The 15,054-nt window shown below is 39.1% G+C and overlaps 1 protein-coding gene across 3 annotated transcripts in view; it reads right to left on the bottom strand.

Moving 5' to 3' along the window:
- The window catches only part of LOC149238979 (DIS3-like exonuclease 2), a 230,039-nt gene that overhangs the window by 152,169 nt on the left and 62,816 nt on the right, over nucleotides 1-15,054 (bottom strand). For 2 of the 3 annotated variants that reach the window (XM_089373273.1, XM_089373275.1), the window contains exons 3-5: nucleotides 10,503-11,014; nucleotides 10,319-10,372; nucleotides 10,109-10,177 (exon numbers count right to left, since the gene is read on the bottom strand). In XM_089373273.1, the coding sequence (XP_089229399.1) occupies nucleotides 10,109-10,177; nucleotides 10,319-10,372; nucleotides 10,503-11,014 (635 nt within the window). The remainder of the gene's footprint in view (nucleotides 1-10,108; nucleotides 10,178-10,318; nucleotides 10,373-10,502; nucleotides 11,015-15,054) is intronic. The other variant, XM_089373274.1, reaches the window with a different exon arrangement.

Genomic DNA, 15,054 nt, shown 5'->3' with positions numbered 1-15,054 from the left:
AGCTCATGCTCCTCTATGTCCTCTCCATGTTTTTGTAGGTGACTGTCATCCCGCAACTCTGTCTAGATCTGGGTGCCTTTGTACCTATCAGCTCCTCATCAAGGGTGGTGATGTCTCTTGGCACCCCATCATCCAGTCGTGCGCTACTACAACTGAAAACTCGGTCATCACCCCGGATACCTCATCAATGGATACCTCAACAACGAATGTCACCTCCTCAACGATGGACATGTCTGTTTCTCCTTACACCTTGTCAATGAATGGCCCTATGGGTGTATGCTCTACTCTCTCCCCCAAGGTGTCAACTGGTGCTATAAAAGAGGCCTCCAACAATGGTGACTCCTGTGCCACACTGGGTATACCAATGTGCTCCTCACACTCTACTGTGTCCTCTGGCTCATGCTCAATCTCCTCCTCATGTCCCTCATATCTAAAGCTAGGTCTCCACCAGCAGAAGTGCCTCCTAGTCTCACCCTCTAACTGTTCATGTCTTGTTTGCTCCTTTCGAGGAGATCTAGTGTCCTAAGTCTGTCGATTTACCCCACATGGTGTAGATGGTTGCACCCCCACAGTCTGTGTACCTCTAGTGTCTTTGTTGTAAGGATGAGAATGGGTTTGGTTTGTCACCCTCCTCAACTGGGCCAACCTCTCATTGTCCCAATGGATTCCACCCCAGAATTTTTGCACACTAAATTTCTCTTGAGCCATGGGTTTGTCTATGGTTTCACCCGTTATTGTGCCTAGGTACCCGAATCTTCCATGATCTTACTAGTTACCCACAACTGGGCCAAGATCGTGCTCTAATACCACTGTAATGTTCCAAAATTGGAAAAACAATGATATGCAACAAAATAACAATTTTTACCACAGAAATTTCAAAACAATTAGAGAACGCCCATAACTATCAGAGATGTGGAAGCAACTGAGCCATTTTACTATAAACTGGTGCAAGAGTACAAAATATGGAAGGAATGCACCTGGGCTTGCCTCAAAGGCAAGCGGAGCAAAGCCCAAGTAAAGCAATGACAACCCGGAGCTACAATCAACTGACCAACTGCTGCACTGTGCAGTCCCCAACAATTATGCACGGTCTGTTGCAAAGATATGGCTTAAAAACCCACCAACGGTGCTCAGAAAATTCTGCAAATTTATATCTACGCTCCTCAGGAAAAACCCACAAAAACCCATAAATGGTTTGGCTTGATTTTCAACTATCAAAATCGACCACCAAAAAGGCATTGCACAGTCCCCAGCAATTCTACACTGCCTGCTGCAAAGATATGGCTGAAATCCCCACTTCTAGTGCTTAGAAAAATCTGCAAATTTATTTATGACTTCCTTGTCAAAAACCCGAAACTGGTTTGGCCTAGTTTTGACCTTCCAAAATCAACCTCCAAAATCCCTACGCTTTCCAATAGTTGTTGAAGCACGTTGTTTGTCAAACCACCAACAAAATCCTCACTAGACAGTCCTTAATGTAGCAATCAACTCCACCAATACTTCCTTTATTTCTCCTGGCAAGCAATAGCCCCAATGTCTGAAACTCTATCTCCCACTTATGCCCAATTTCTCTCTTCTACGCTGGCCACAGAGTCTGCAAAATCATTCTTGAATATTGTTGTCGCTTCCAATCCTCAAACTCACCCAATAGCCAACAAATCTATTGAGCCTTCTTCTCTTAATTTCTCCTAGCAATAGCCCTCCAGAACAATGCTGCAATGGCCACACTAGATCCACTACTGCGTCCTCCAGAAATATGCACTATTGGGCCGAACTGAATACAAATGTTGGAAATCTCTCTACAAATCTCCTCCAGATGATAATGGATGAACCTCTCTAGGGTGGCACTCGAAGTTCCCAGAAGAAAGGGTGATTTCTCCACTTGGAAAACTCTTGCTAAACAGCAAGTGATCCGGCTAAACAACTCGAGCAACAGAATCAAATTCAATAAACTAAGAATGCCAAATGAAGTGCATTGCCTTCCATTTAAACTTTCGTGGAGCCTTTATTCCTGCCTTTTCTTCCCTCTCATGCATTTCGAATCATTGGCTTAGGGAGTGCGTATTCCTTAAGTGGGTGGTCCCCATATATCATTAACAAAACAAAATTAAATTAAATTAACTTGCCTCTAACTCCTAAATCCTCTATCAAAAATCAAATGGGCCCCATCTTCACCAAAATTGGCCCCCAAAATGTAAAAATAAATCTTGTTCCAAAATAACTTAGGAAGGGACATTACATTTTCTTCTTCTCATCTCCTTTTGAGTTTTGTCCTTGACTGGAAACCTCCTTCTCGACCTTTGGTCCCTTGTTGTTGTTGCTTATAGTACCTTCAGCAAGGCTTAGTCTTAGCTCCTCTTGAGCGAAGTCACACCACAAGCATTCCAATTTTGATAGCTTATCTCGTCCAGTAATTCCCTGAACGAAATTTCGTCATTCCTTGGTAAACCCGTTCAAAGTTGTCCGCGCCAACTCACTATCTTATGGTTTTTCTCCTACAACCGCAAGTTCATCTCAGACTCCCTGAATTCTGGTAAGATAGGAAGTTACGCTCTCACCCTTTTACATCTTTTTTGTCTTGAGCTTCTCCTTGAGAACCATTTTCCGATTCTCAGATGGATCTTGGTATAGCTTTACAACGGCATCCCACATGTCCTTTGTTGTTGCCTTATCTGCAATATGTGGTACGATGTGATCCCCTACCCCGTCTAGGACCATCCTCTTAGTCTTGGCCATCTCTTTCCTGAAGGTTGCTAGCTGTTGTTAAAATTTGGGTACCAGAGGACAAGTGGTTCCCTAAGGGGCTTTAATCTTTGGCCTAGGGAAAAGTGTCCAAATTTATTTGTACTTTTCTCCTAAAGTGACTTTATCAGTGGTAAAGTCAATTTAATTTAAAACTGACTTTATAAGTGGTAAAGTTACATTCTAATTTAAAAGTGACTTTATAAGTGGTAAAGTTACATTCTAATTTAAAGGTGACTTTATTAAACTCAATGAAGAATTAGAAAGTGAAAAAGTGACTATGGAAATAAAAGGCTAAGTGGGTCTTTATTTAAGTGGGTGAGTTAAAAAATAGAAAATCAAAATTAAATGCACATTTATTCTCATCCCTAGATCTAAATGAATCTCAGCCATTAGATCTTAGGGTAACCCAAAAGGTCATTTAGAGAATAAAAGGAGAAGAGAAGAGGAAAAGATCAATTCATTCTTTCATGAACATTTGAGAGAAAGAGAAGAGAGAGCAAAGAGAAAATTTCTGAGCAGTGAGGAAGTGAAGGAGAGCAGCAAGAAGACATTTCAGCAAATCTGGGCAGCAGCATTTATTGGCATGCATCCCAAGGCAAAACCATACAGCAAGAGAAAGGCATAGATATCGAGGAAGAGGGATAGCACAGAAATCAACAAAGAGGGACAACAGCAAGGGCACGAATTTGAAAGCATATTTGGGCACGAATTTCGAGGCAGTGGTACTACTAAATCCATACAGTCTGTACAACAAGTTATGGGCAAGTTTTTCGAGGCTGGCCGTACAGCATTTAACATTGTTTTATTGCTGGAAAATTTTTGTTTAAGCTGTTTGCTAATTGGCACGATTTTCGAGGCACAGTTCAAGCACGAAAATCGAGATAAGTTGTAATTTGTAGTTGCTGGAATTTTTACTGTGTATTTCAGTTTCTCTGTAAAAGCATTTTCAGAAATAAATAAGAGCTCTCAAACTGGATTTGCCCAAGAGTTGTAGGGGGTTTTTCTAGAGTCACATTGACCAAAAATCACTGTGTTATTTTCTATGTGTGGCTGTCATAATTTTGTTGTGTTTTATTTTTGCAATTTCAGCAATTGTGAAATCTCTAAATTTGTGTTTTCAAAAAATTATTGTCATTTCCAGATTTTAGAATTTTTATCATGTTTGGATTTAAAACTAAATGCATGGAGTGATAAGGAAAACTGATAACCGGAGTGGGGGGTGAAATTTCTTCAGATGTTGCAGATATGCTGGTTTTTCCATGATATTTGTCACGAACTCCTGCAAGCCATGCTCATCCAAAAGGAATTGCATTATGGCTTTCCAGACGCCAAAATTAGAGGCTCCGTCAACTCTATCCTAATCTCTGAGACTTATTGTGGCCATCTCTGCAAAACTCAAATGAACTAGAGACTAGTACTATAAATCTCCTTCTCCTTCCTGCTTGGCCTTCCTCTACTACTCGCACTCCCTCTGGAATGCACAGATCTGCACTCACCTGCCTCCAAAAATCCTTTTCTGGCACTCGCAAAACCTGCTACTCCTCCACTGGGAAACTCGCTCTACCTTTCGGAATTCCTCCAGATTCTAGCATGCATACTACTGCTCCTATAGCACACACTAGCTGAATTGGCAAGTTTGCTACGGCCTTCTGATACTGGAAATTACAGATCTCCTCCTCAAAATTGGAACCTTCTGAGAAATTTTGGAAATTCCCCTCAGTGTGCTTTTTTCTTCCTACCCTGCATAGATTTGCAATTGCTACCCTTGCTACAAATCTTTTGTGCCCAGATCTACTCTGCGAAACAACTTATTTTCTCACTGGAATTGCTTCCCGACAACTACATTGCCTATTGCCATTGCTATGAGGCAAATCGAACTTTTCCTCCACCCCGAATCTAGAAATCAATTTTCCTAACCTAGCAATTCACACTATGTGGCTAACCTGCACAAATCTGGAGAAAGTGATTCAGGATATCCCTCTAAAACTGCACGATCTCGCCTCTGAGCCTATGATCTGATCAATAATGCTCTGATACTATGTGAAATTTCCTTGAATGCACCAACTGGAAATTATTCTCCTAACTGAATACAGTTTATTTGTTTACGGCAAATAGAAAATAACTCACTAATGGGTTCTTCAAAATAAAAATACACTGTGGAAGTAAAATAAGGAACTAAGAAATAGATGCACACATAAAAATTTGACACAATTATTTTGGACTAAAAGTCCCTGGAAAAACCCCGAAGGGAAAATCGGTGCAACAAATGAAGGTTTATTTTATTATGCAGCAAATATGGAGAATTACAATTGTTGGCCTTCCTGGCTCAGCTCCAACAATTTTATCTCACTAGAAAATATTGGGAGACTCCTCCTCCCTCAACAAATCAATTTGGCCACTTGCACTCTCCCTGGCACTCGCACCACTGGCAGAATTGCGCATTGCAACCTCTAGGACTTCCGCACTATCACGGAAACTCCTCCTACCAAGTCATCATGCCTGTATTTGTCTCTGGAAATGATTTGCTAGGCCTTCTGGGACTTGACCCGAGCACTAACAACTAAATCGATCCCTCTCTTGGCAACTCACACTGGCAAATTGGGCAACTCGCACTGCAAAATTTGGCCTCCCTGCTAGATAATTCAACCTTCCTTCCCTTACGCTAGAAACTAGAAGACCACCTGAGAATTTCTCTGGAAATTCTTCCTGCTACAAATCTCTACTACTCTCCTTGCATAGCTCGAATTATTCCCTCGTTGAATACTACACATTGGGTAATTCACACTGCCTTGCTCCCTTGCTTCACAACTGTAAACTATGTCTATCTCCATCCCATCGACTTCCTCTTATAATCTCTCACTGGAGCTTCAACTACCAAGATCTAATCATGATCAATGGATCAAATCATCTTAAACTTCTTCAAGTCACTTTTTGGAAGTCTCTAGAGCAAAAGTCGATTTCCTTAATTAATACCCATTAATTAATCAATTTTCATAAGTTAGACTTAGGAACTTTTTAATTATTGATCAATTAATTTAATAGAGAGGTTTATAAGTGTTTTCTCTCGAAACCTTTTATGGTTTATAGAGATCTAATGTTCCTTAAGCCTTTATGACACCTTAGAGTCTAGAACACTTGTCTAATACTACTGCAAATCCATAAAATAACATTTATTGCATCATCCTCCACCATGGCATTCCTCCAAACCAACTATTCTACTACCTCTTCAATGATGTTACTCATAGTTGTCATATAGTTTGGAAACTTCTTCGGAGACCTGCTCTCCCTAAATGTGCTCTGAGAAGCCTCCCCATGCTCTTGAGCATCCTTCAATGTATGCGTAAACCACCTAGGTCTCCTGACTGAACTAGAAGGAGCTACTGACTCCTCCCCACCTGATGGTTGACTCCCTGAACTGGAAGTCTCTAAACATTTTTCTACCTTTGGAGTCGCCTACTACTCATCCTCTATCACTGATAGTGGCTCGTGAGACTTCCTATATGCCAAGTTCTCCTTGAAATTCACATCTCTACTCACAATTGTCTTCGTTTACATTTGAATGAAGATCCTATAGGCCTTTCAAGTCTGACTGTACCCCATGAATATGTCCTCTCCTAAAGGCTCAAGCTTTGTCCTCTTCTCGTTAGGTGCATGGATGTGTACTAGACAACCAAAGATCCTCAAATGTCCTATCTCTGGCTTCACCCCAATGAAATTTCCTTTGGAGTCTTGTCCCCCAATATCCTGTGAGGATTTCTATTTTTCACATATATTGTCATTCTACATGCCTCTGTCCAAAGGAACATACACAGATCCTAGTCATGTATCATGACCTTGGCAGAACCAATGATGGACCGACTTTTTCTCTCGGCAACCCTGTTCTGTTGAGGGTAGTACAAGACTATCAACTCTCCCTTGATCCCTGCCTACTTGCAAAATTATTTGAAGTCATTGGAAGTGTACTCACCCCCATTATCAAACCTCGAGATCTTGATCGTCCTTTCTGTTTAGTTCTCCACTCGAGCCTTAAACTCCCAAAATTGATTAAGACCTCATTCCTAGTCTTCATGAAGAAGATCCAAATTTTCCTAAAAAGTCATCAATGAAGGTCACATAGTACAATGCTCCATGCACAGATGCTACTGACATCGGTCCACACACATTTGAATGTATAATATCCAATAACCCCTTAGACCTACTTTTGCCGATTGGAAAAGCAGCCCTGGCATTCTTGTCGAGTGCACACTCTCTTCACATGCCCTACTGCTCAATTTTGAATGTTGGGAGACCAGTGACAATCTCCCTCATAATTGGCAATGCCCTATAGTGTAGGTGTCCCATCCTTTTGTGCCATAACTCACACAAGTTGTCACTGTCATGTACCAAGGCCTAAGTTGGCTTACCCTGCAACATGTATAAATTTATCTCTCTAACCCCACTAACCACCACTATGTCAAGGCTAGATCCCTCTATACAAATGAATACTTGCCCTTTCTAAAACATGAAGACAAAACCCCTGTCCTCCATCCATAGCTGAGACTGAGAGAAAATTCTTTGAATCCTCATACATATAGCACATCCTTGGCTTCAAACGATCCAACTAACTCAAGTTAGAACAAGATAGTTCCCTCTCCTTTCAACGCATACTTTGGCATCATCACCAAGCTCCACATGAATCCATGAGTCTTTCTCCATTAAACTGCTAAACAACTCTTGTGCTTTTGTCATATGATGCGATGCACCATTGTCCAAGTACACTACTGCTGATGGTGTTGGTGTGAAGGCATGAGACTAGTGAGAAGTCCTTCCCAAACTTTACTACAAACTCATCGAGTTGTGTCTTTGTTGATGTTGTTTCCTATTGCGACTTACCCTTCCCCCTCTTCTCCAGACACCATGATGCGTAGTGCCCATTCTCATGGCAAATGGAACACTTGAAATTACTCAAGCTTTTCTTTTTTCACTAGTTGTGAGTTTGACCCCTCACAATTACCTTAGAACCCTACCCTTTGCCCTTCTTGGCCTCACTAAGCAGGGCCAGGTTCTCATCTCCATCTTCTTGCTTGATGGATTTAGACTACTCTCAAGCCTCTTTATGGATTATATCATCCCAGAGCCTTTCCCAATTGGGAAGGTGCTCTCGAGCGCAAATCCCCTTCAGAAATGGTTCCCACAGCTTGGTGCAACAATTCAATGCTACCACATTGACAAGTTCTATGTCCTCCAGTTTCTCCCCAATCACTACAAGTTTTTCGTGCATTTATGTGATCATCATGAGGCAGTCGGTAACACATCAGATCTTGATATTTGCACGGATTAAGCTTGTTCCTCAATATCATCTTCATGTTCATGTTGTCACTCTGGAACAAATCCACTAGAGCCTTGAACATCTCCTTGGCCGATTTATTCTCCACCGAGTGAGGGATCAAATGATCATTCACAGCATCCACAATAAGCTGTTGAGCCCTGATGTCTTTTTCATGAGCTGCTAACAGCTATGAATGAAGGAATTACCTTATCCACAATTTTCCAAAGGTCATTTTCCTTCAATAGCAAGGTAACCCTTGCCTTACAGGGCAAGAAGTTTGAAGCCCCATCCAACCTGTTTTCAAACCTGAGATTTGTTGCTGCTACTTTTAGATGGAATTAAAAAATAGTGTTATGTGTTTATTCCTTCAAGCACCCACAATAGTATAATTGTTGTCGGTTTATAGATTTGGTAAGATCTCCTTACAGATTTAATAGATCTAGGGAAAATAAATCAGCAGCAACTTGCTATGGATCTGTGTTTGGTCCTTTAAATGCCCACAAGAATTTTACTTCCGCCAAACTACTTGACTGATATAACCTCCCTCTCTCCCTCTGATGTGTACGGCCTCAACCAATCTCACTATTGGCTGATCTATTGTGAATCTTGAAATCGGCCTCCCTCTCAGAGTGAAACCTCTAGTACCATATTAAATTTCCTAACCCTAGTACACTGACAATTTATTTCCTAGTAATTTCTTTGCAATGGATTAATTTAAATTATAGCTTACCAAATAAAATGCACTATTGGGATTTTTAACTAGTAAATAAAATAACTAGCAGAAGCAAATGGACACGAATTTCACACAGGCACACAGAGATATTTCCTCCCTTTTAAATATGCTGTTCATTAAATAATATCTTAGCATACAAGGGCTTCCCAATCTGGGAAATAAATTGCCCACTAAGGAAAAATAAAATTACAGCAAAAACAGATTTTCTAGGCACCTGTATGGCTATACAGCCCTCTAAAAACCCTCTGAATCATCTAGCTACCTATTGTTTGCTCAACCCATGTGGCCTTTATGGCTTTCCCATCACATAAATAGCTTTCGTACGCTGTTGAACACCTGCCCATGGCACATCCGATTGTCTAGCACCCTTGTGCGGCCTGTGCCTTGCAAACTTGTGTACAGCCTCATTCTTGTGGCTACTTCCTGTTGTCTCTACAAAACTGTTGTAAACCTTTGTTGGAAATGACTGATTTGCTGCAGAATTTCTCTCTTGCAGATTTCCTCCCTTGGACTTGACCTATAGATGAAAGTCCTCCTTCACCTTTGTTGACATCTCCTTGAATCACTGTCCTTCGTGACTCAAAACACTCAGTGTCTCTTGTGTTCACCGAGTGTCTTTCTCCTCCACCTATCCTTATTTTTATAATCTTGAGTTGTTGACTGAATCCATAACCCTAATCTCCAAAGTGATTGATAGTTGAGATTAGATCTCACCTCACTTGAGATCAATGGTTAAGATTCATCTAATTCATTAATGCAAAAACCTTTGCATTTCATTAGCTTGCACACATTTTTATTATAAAAAACACTTCACTTTAATTAGTCTTTTAATTAAATTGAATTCGCTACAGTTGAAGGTTTTGGACGACTTCCACACATCTAGACACTTAGACTTGTGCGAAACTTCTTGTTCAATGCTACAAACATCAACAAGATGATGGACCAGTCGTGTGTTACGCCACAGATCAATTGTGGCTAAGATCAAGGAAATGTCTGAACCATTGAATCACTCATTCATAGGACATGATCACAACCATCGAATTAGTGAAGTACAAAAGCACACTTTAACCTATTATTACATTAGAGCAAGTTTACCTAACTAGTTTGTACTTTCTAAATATCCTCACAGTGCTAAATTTCCTGTAGTAAAGAAATCAGTATATATCAAGTTAAATGTAGCATTCTTAATTACATGAATGATTGCCAGTATTGTAGAAATTGCACAGAAAACTGTCATAATAAGCAGCTAAACAAAAAGTTCAGTGTGTTCATCAAAGAAATTCCATTGAAACTTGAAAGCTAGTATGAAAGGGACGGCTTACTGCTCTATTCTGTGCTCTGGTCCCACTAATCAGAATATCAGTTGGCACACCATCTATTGTACAGTAACCCTGCCAATTTCAATCCCATTCCGAGTTAAATAAAATTCCCAAACAAGCTTCCTTCCATCAACAACAGACACGTCAAAGTTTGAAGAGACTCGTAATAAAACTTTGCTGTTACAGAAATATCATAGGACATGGGATTTATACCTCAAGGCGATTATGAACATTGACACGAAAAGATGCCCGAAAAGCCTCTCCTTTCTGTTACATATGATGAGCAACAAGACTCTTATTAATCATATTATTGTAATATATTCTGCATATGAGAGGACCAACTTCAGAAAAAGCATACTTGCTAGATATGTCAAAATAAACTGCTCTAAAAACACACCTCCAAAGCTTTGTGTACAGCATCAGCTGACCAATGAGGCATAAAAAGTTTTCGCTGTACTGGATCAGGATTGCCTTTGGACCATTTGTTGGGCAAGCTGTCATTTTTTAGAGAGGATCCACCCAAAGCATCATTAAATGTTGAATCAGGCCATGACTTTGCATTCTCTAATAAAGGAATCCCTGTATTTTCCAACAGCTCCTCTCTTGTAACCTCCAATGAATTTGATACCAGTGAATGACGACATTCAATGTCCACATGCATTTCCGAGGATGACTTAGCGAAGGAACTGGAACCCTCGACTGCTTCTTCTTTCAGAAATGGGGGTATGCATGAAAACTGTGAGTTACAATCTTGTGCAAATCCAGTACTAGGTATGTGCTTTGATGCCTTTTCTGCTACTTTCGATTTTGCTTTTAGAATTGATGAGGGGGGCAGTTTCTTTGAATCCAATTGAAAAGTTGAATCCAAGACATCCTCTGAATTGTTCAGATTTTCAATTGCATTACAATCTGTGCAATTGACAGTGGATTCACATAAATGTTACTATAGAACATCCAAGCATGTGCTAATTAAACCTTATAAACTGCTTAGAATGTTACTTGGAAGATCCTTGGGAAAAAAATATTTTGCATATTGAAACTGGAAAAGGTTAAGCTAGACATCCAAATTTTCAATGCTGTTAGACGTGTCTTCCATACGAGACTCCGTACCAATACTGTGAACATATTCCCCTAAACATAATATCATACTAGAATAAGATTTTGCATAAAAAATTGACTTCTTAGACAATGAAAAATAAAGAGACTTGAAGCACTATAGTAAAAAAATGTTTTCATGATGAATGCAAGAAAACATTACAGAAATGTATTTCAATTTGAATCTAAATGTATTAAAGGATCAATGTTTAGTTAATTCTACTTGAGCTTGGTTATAACTTATTACTAATTATTTCTCAACTGACAAACTATTTCCTCAAATTAAATCATATTTATCGGTGACTTATTAGAATCGGGTCAAGCTTGTATACATGTTTAACTGTTGTATCAAACTTCTATATAGAAAGGCACGTGCAGATGATCCATTTTATTTGGGGGATTGACACTCAGAAAGTATAATGTATATTGTATATAAGGCATAGAAAATATTATAACTAGGAAATATGAAGGAAAGGTGAACAAACGATATCAAGGTTTTTAACTACATGTATATCAAACATTCCTCCTAAAAACGTCATAACAAAACACTTATGAGTGAAATCAATGATTGGGAATATATGTGACTATAATATTTTAGAAGGGACCTAGAGAGTTGAAAAAGAATTGCTTATTTACGGGAGGAAAATTGAAGCATAAGATTAAGGTGGTTCTAAAGTTATGTCCAATGCCTAGTACGTGAAAGATTCAGGTCTAGAATTTGGCATCTGTTTCTGAGTCATCATTCCATGCTCCTTTCTGCTTCGAAGGACTACACTGATTGAACCTTTTACCTTCAAATTCTGTTGTCCTTTTTATCACAACTACACAGAGTAGAACAGAGCAACATAAGAACTAAAATTCCTCCTGCTAACTTATGAACATGTAACTTAAAAATTTGATCCATGAAAACCTAGTAAACTAAGGAATGTGTAAATGGGTGTGGTAAGTGTTAGATTCCTATAATAATAGGGATCATAATTTTGAATTGACTATGTTAAGTCTTGTAATATTGTACATACCTTTGTTTTTCTACAAATGTTTTCCATATTTAAAAATTAAAAAATGTAAAGAGGGTATGTCCTAGAAGAAATATCAAAGGACAAAAAGAATAAGAAGGGATCAAAAAAGTGAAAAACATGAACCCCAAACAAAAACAGATCATGAAAGTGTGCAAGCCCAAGTGCCACTACTTTTTACTTTACTATGCAAAATAATGGTTGTGTGCAGCTTGTCATAAATGCCACAGCCCATGATAGTCAAATAGCTTAATCTTGACTAGTTCATGTTTTAAATGTCATGTTTATAAATAGAGAATAAAGATCTAGCCAAACTGTTTAATTTTGGCAGATCAGTAGTTAGGTAGAGAAATAAAATGTTCTCATAAGCTTAATCTGAGCCATTGGAAGATATAAAGTTAGAATTACATAGTTTATTTTTCAAAAGAAAAAGGAAAGAAAGGGTCTGCTAGTTTAAATGCACCCAATAAAGTGAAGAAAAAATGTTCGGATAAGCAACGTGTAGGTACAAGAAAGGATGCAGAAGTACAATTTTGTTGAAGCATAAGCACATTTATCATGCTTAATCCTATGTTTCAGTGTGCAGGAGCAGTTATGAAAGTGAAAGGATGTTCACAAGTTGATTTGGTTAACTTCCCTCATTTCATTCCCCCCCCACATACTTATTTACTAATTTCCCCATTTTCCCCTCATGTCTTATAAAAGTACCATTTTCCCTTCATTTTGACCCTTACCCCTTGGTTTCATACATTTCCTTAGTAAATTACCCTCCAAAGGTCATTTCCCTACCTAAAACCCCTTTTCCCTAGTGTGAAACCCATTTCCCATGGAAAAAATCACCCTCCCCCTTATTAATTTCCCTAAGAACCCATAAAGACCCTTTACCATAAGTTTTGTTTCCCCCTCCGCATTACTTAATTAACTCCGCTATACCATATTTCACCTAAAAAACCCATAAAACCCCTTTATTCTAAGTTGTGTCCCCTCCTCCCCCCCGTATTATTTAATTAACTCCGCCATTCACATTTTCCCCGACATAAACCCGTTTAACCCACCACCCTCGGTGCAGTTAACAAACCCCGCCACATATAAACCCTGGGTGTGGATAATAAACCCTCCCCGATACACTTTTAACTTATATCCCTAATGTATTTATTCCCGGGTCCCGCATTTTATAACCCATCACAATATGTTAAATCCCGCGATTACTCATTAAATAATTACAAATCAATTGTAATTAAACCCTGAGCCCCGCAGATCTCCGCCCTTATTCTCCTCGTGCAGCTTCACTGTGTGACAGCCGTTAGATCTTGCACCCTCAAATCTAACGGCGTGCATCCATATCGCGCAGACTCCCTTTCCAACCTTTACCCGCCCGAGAGCACGCGAGATTCGCGGTTTTGCTTGGGCCCCTTTCAGTTACGTGGCAGCTCTAGGTGAACTTGCGTGCTCTCGGGGAAATACCACCCAACTGCCAAAAGCGGTGTGATGGACCCCGAAACCGCCTCCCTGCCAAAAGCCGAAGTTGCCCACTATTCACTTATAATTGCACGCCCAAAAGTTAACTGCCTTCAGTTAAAAGCCAAAAAACCCCCTTTTTACCCTTTTTACTATTATTCCGTCCACAACTTACCTCTGTTTGAATTGCGAAAGTGAAAAGCCATTGCCAACCCGATTAAAGCCTCATTACAGTTCGGACTCTTTCCACAGACTTCCTTGTTCCCTGAAGCCATTATCACCTCCCTACCAACCTGTGTTCTTATTAACAATTGTTGTATTTTGCAGATAATTACAAGGCCAGGAGATTGGACAAACAAGTTTTGATACGAGTCACAAAACTGGTTTGCTCCGAATTCTCAAGAAATATATTCAAAGGCTTCATTGAGCAGGAGTTTTGTGTACAAAGAGAAAATCAAGTTTAATACAGCAGCAAAGCAGAAGGAAACAATTTAAACAAGTAAATGTTAAAACAGAGATGAAATCATTTTCACCAGTGCAACAAAAGATTCTTACAAACTACTCTCCAAGAAACATTTTGTATTCTACATGTGTCTTTTAGTAAAAATCATTTTTACTAAAAACACAGAAGCATGAAAGAGTGAGTAAGATTTACTGTAAAAGGTAAAAATAAAAGCAGGTGATAGAGGATACAGTTAAAAGACTAAACAAAGGAGGCAGATGAAAGTGTATCAGATGAAAGATCATAAGTAAATATGACATCCAGCATGAAGACCAAACAGCCAAGCAACTTAAAGGGCAAAAGATCAAAGACTTAAAGACAACAAAACCTAGATAACAGAGATAGCAAACAGTAGCTCAATAGCTGTCTCTATCTTCTTGCGTGAAGATATTTCTTATTCCTAGAATAAATCCTAGTTAGTTGATAGGATATTTTGTATTAATTTTTGTATAAATACTTCATAATTCGAAGTATTGAGGGTGGTGTGTGGATTTTTGAATATTGTTATAGCTGACTGATCTACTACCTGAGGGTTATTGTACCAATTTCCAGTTGACAGACAGGACAAGTTATAAAGAAACTTCTTTACAGGATTCATGTGTTGAGCTATCTCAGTGAAGTACAAATTTCATCTTGTTTATGTTCTTTTTCTAAGTATTTCATAAACGTAAATGTTATCCAAATTTGAATGAATTAAACTGGAAATATAACTCAGAACTTGTTTAAAGGATCATTTCACCATTTAGCCTTTGAGATCTAATATTACTCACCTATCTTGCCCTGTAACATTTTCTTTATGGTTTGTTATTGTTCTGTTTTCAAAGCCTGATTGACTCCATAGCCCAATAGAAAATAGACATTCATCTATCCATCTATGT

This window comes from Pinus tabuliformis, chromosome 8, assembly GCF_031772625.1.
Source record: "Pinus tabuliformis cultivar Carrire ecotype Pingquan chromosome 8, CPIR1, whole genome shotgun sequence".
Lineage (NCBI taxonomy): Eukaryota > Viridiplantae > Streptophyta > Pinopsida > Pinales > Pinaceae > Pinus > Pinus tabuliformis.
This window is presented reverse-complemented; position numbering and strand designations above follow the sequence as displayed.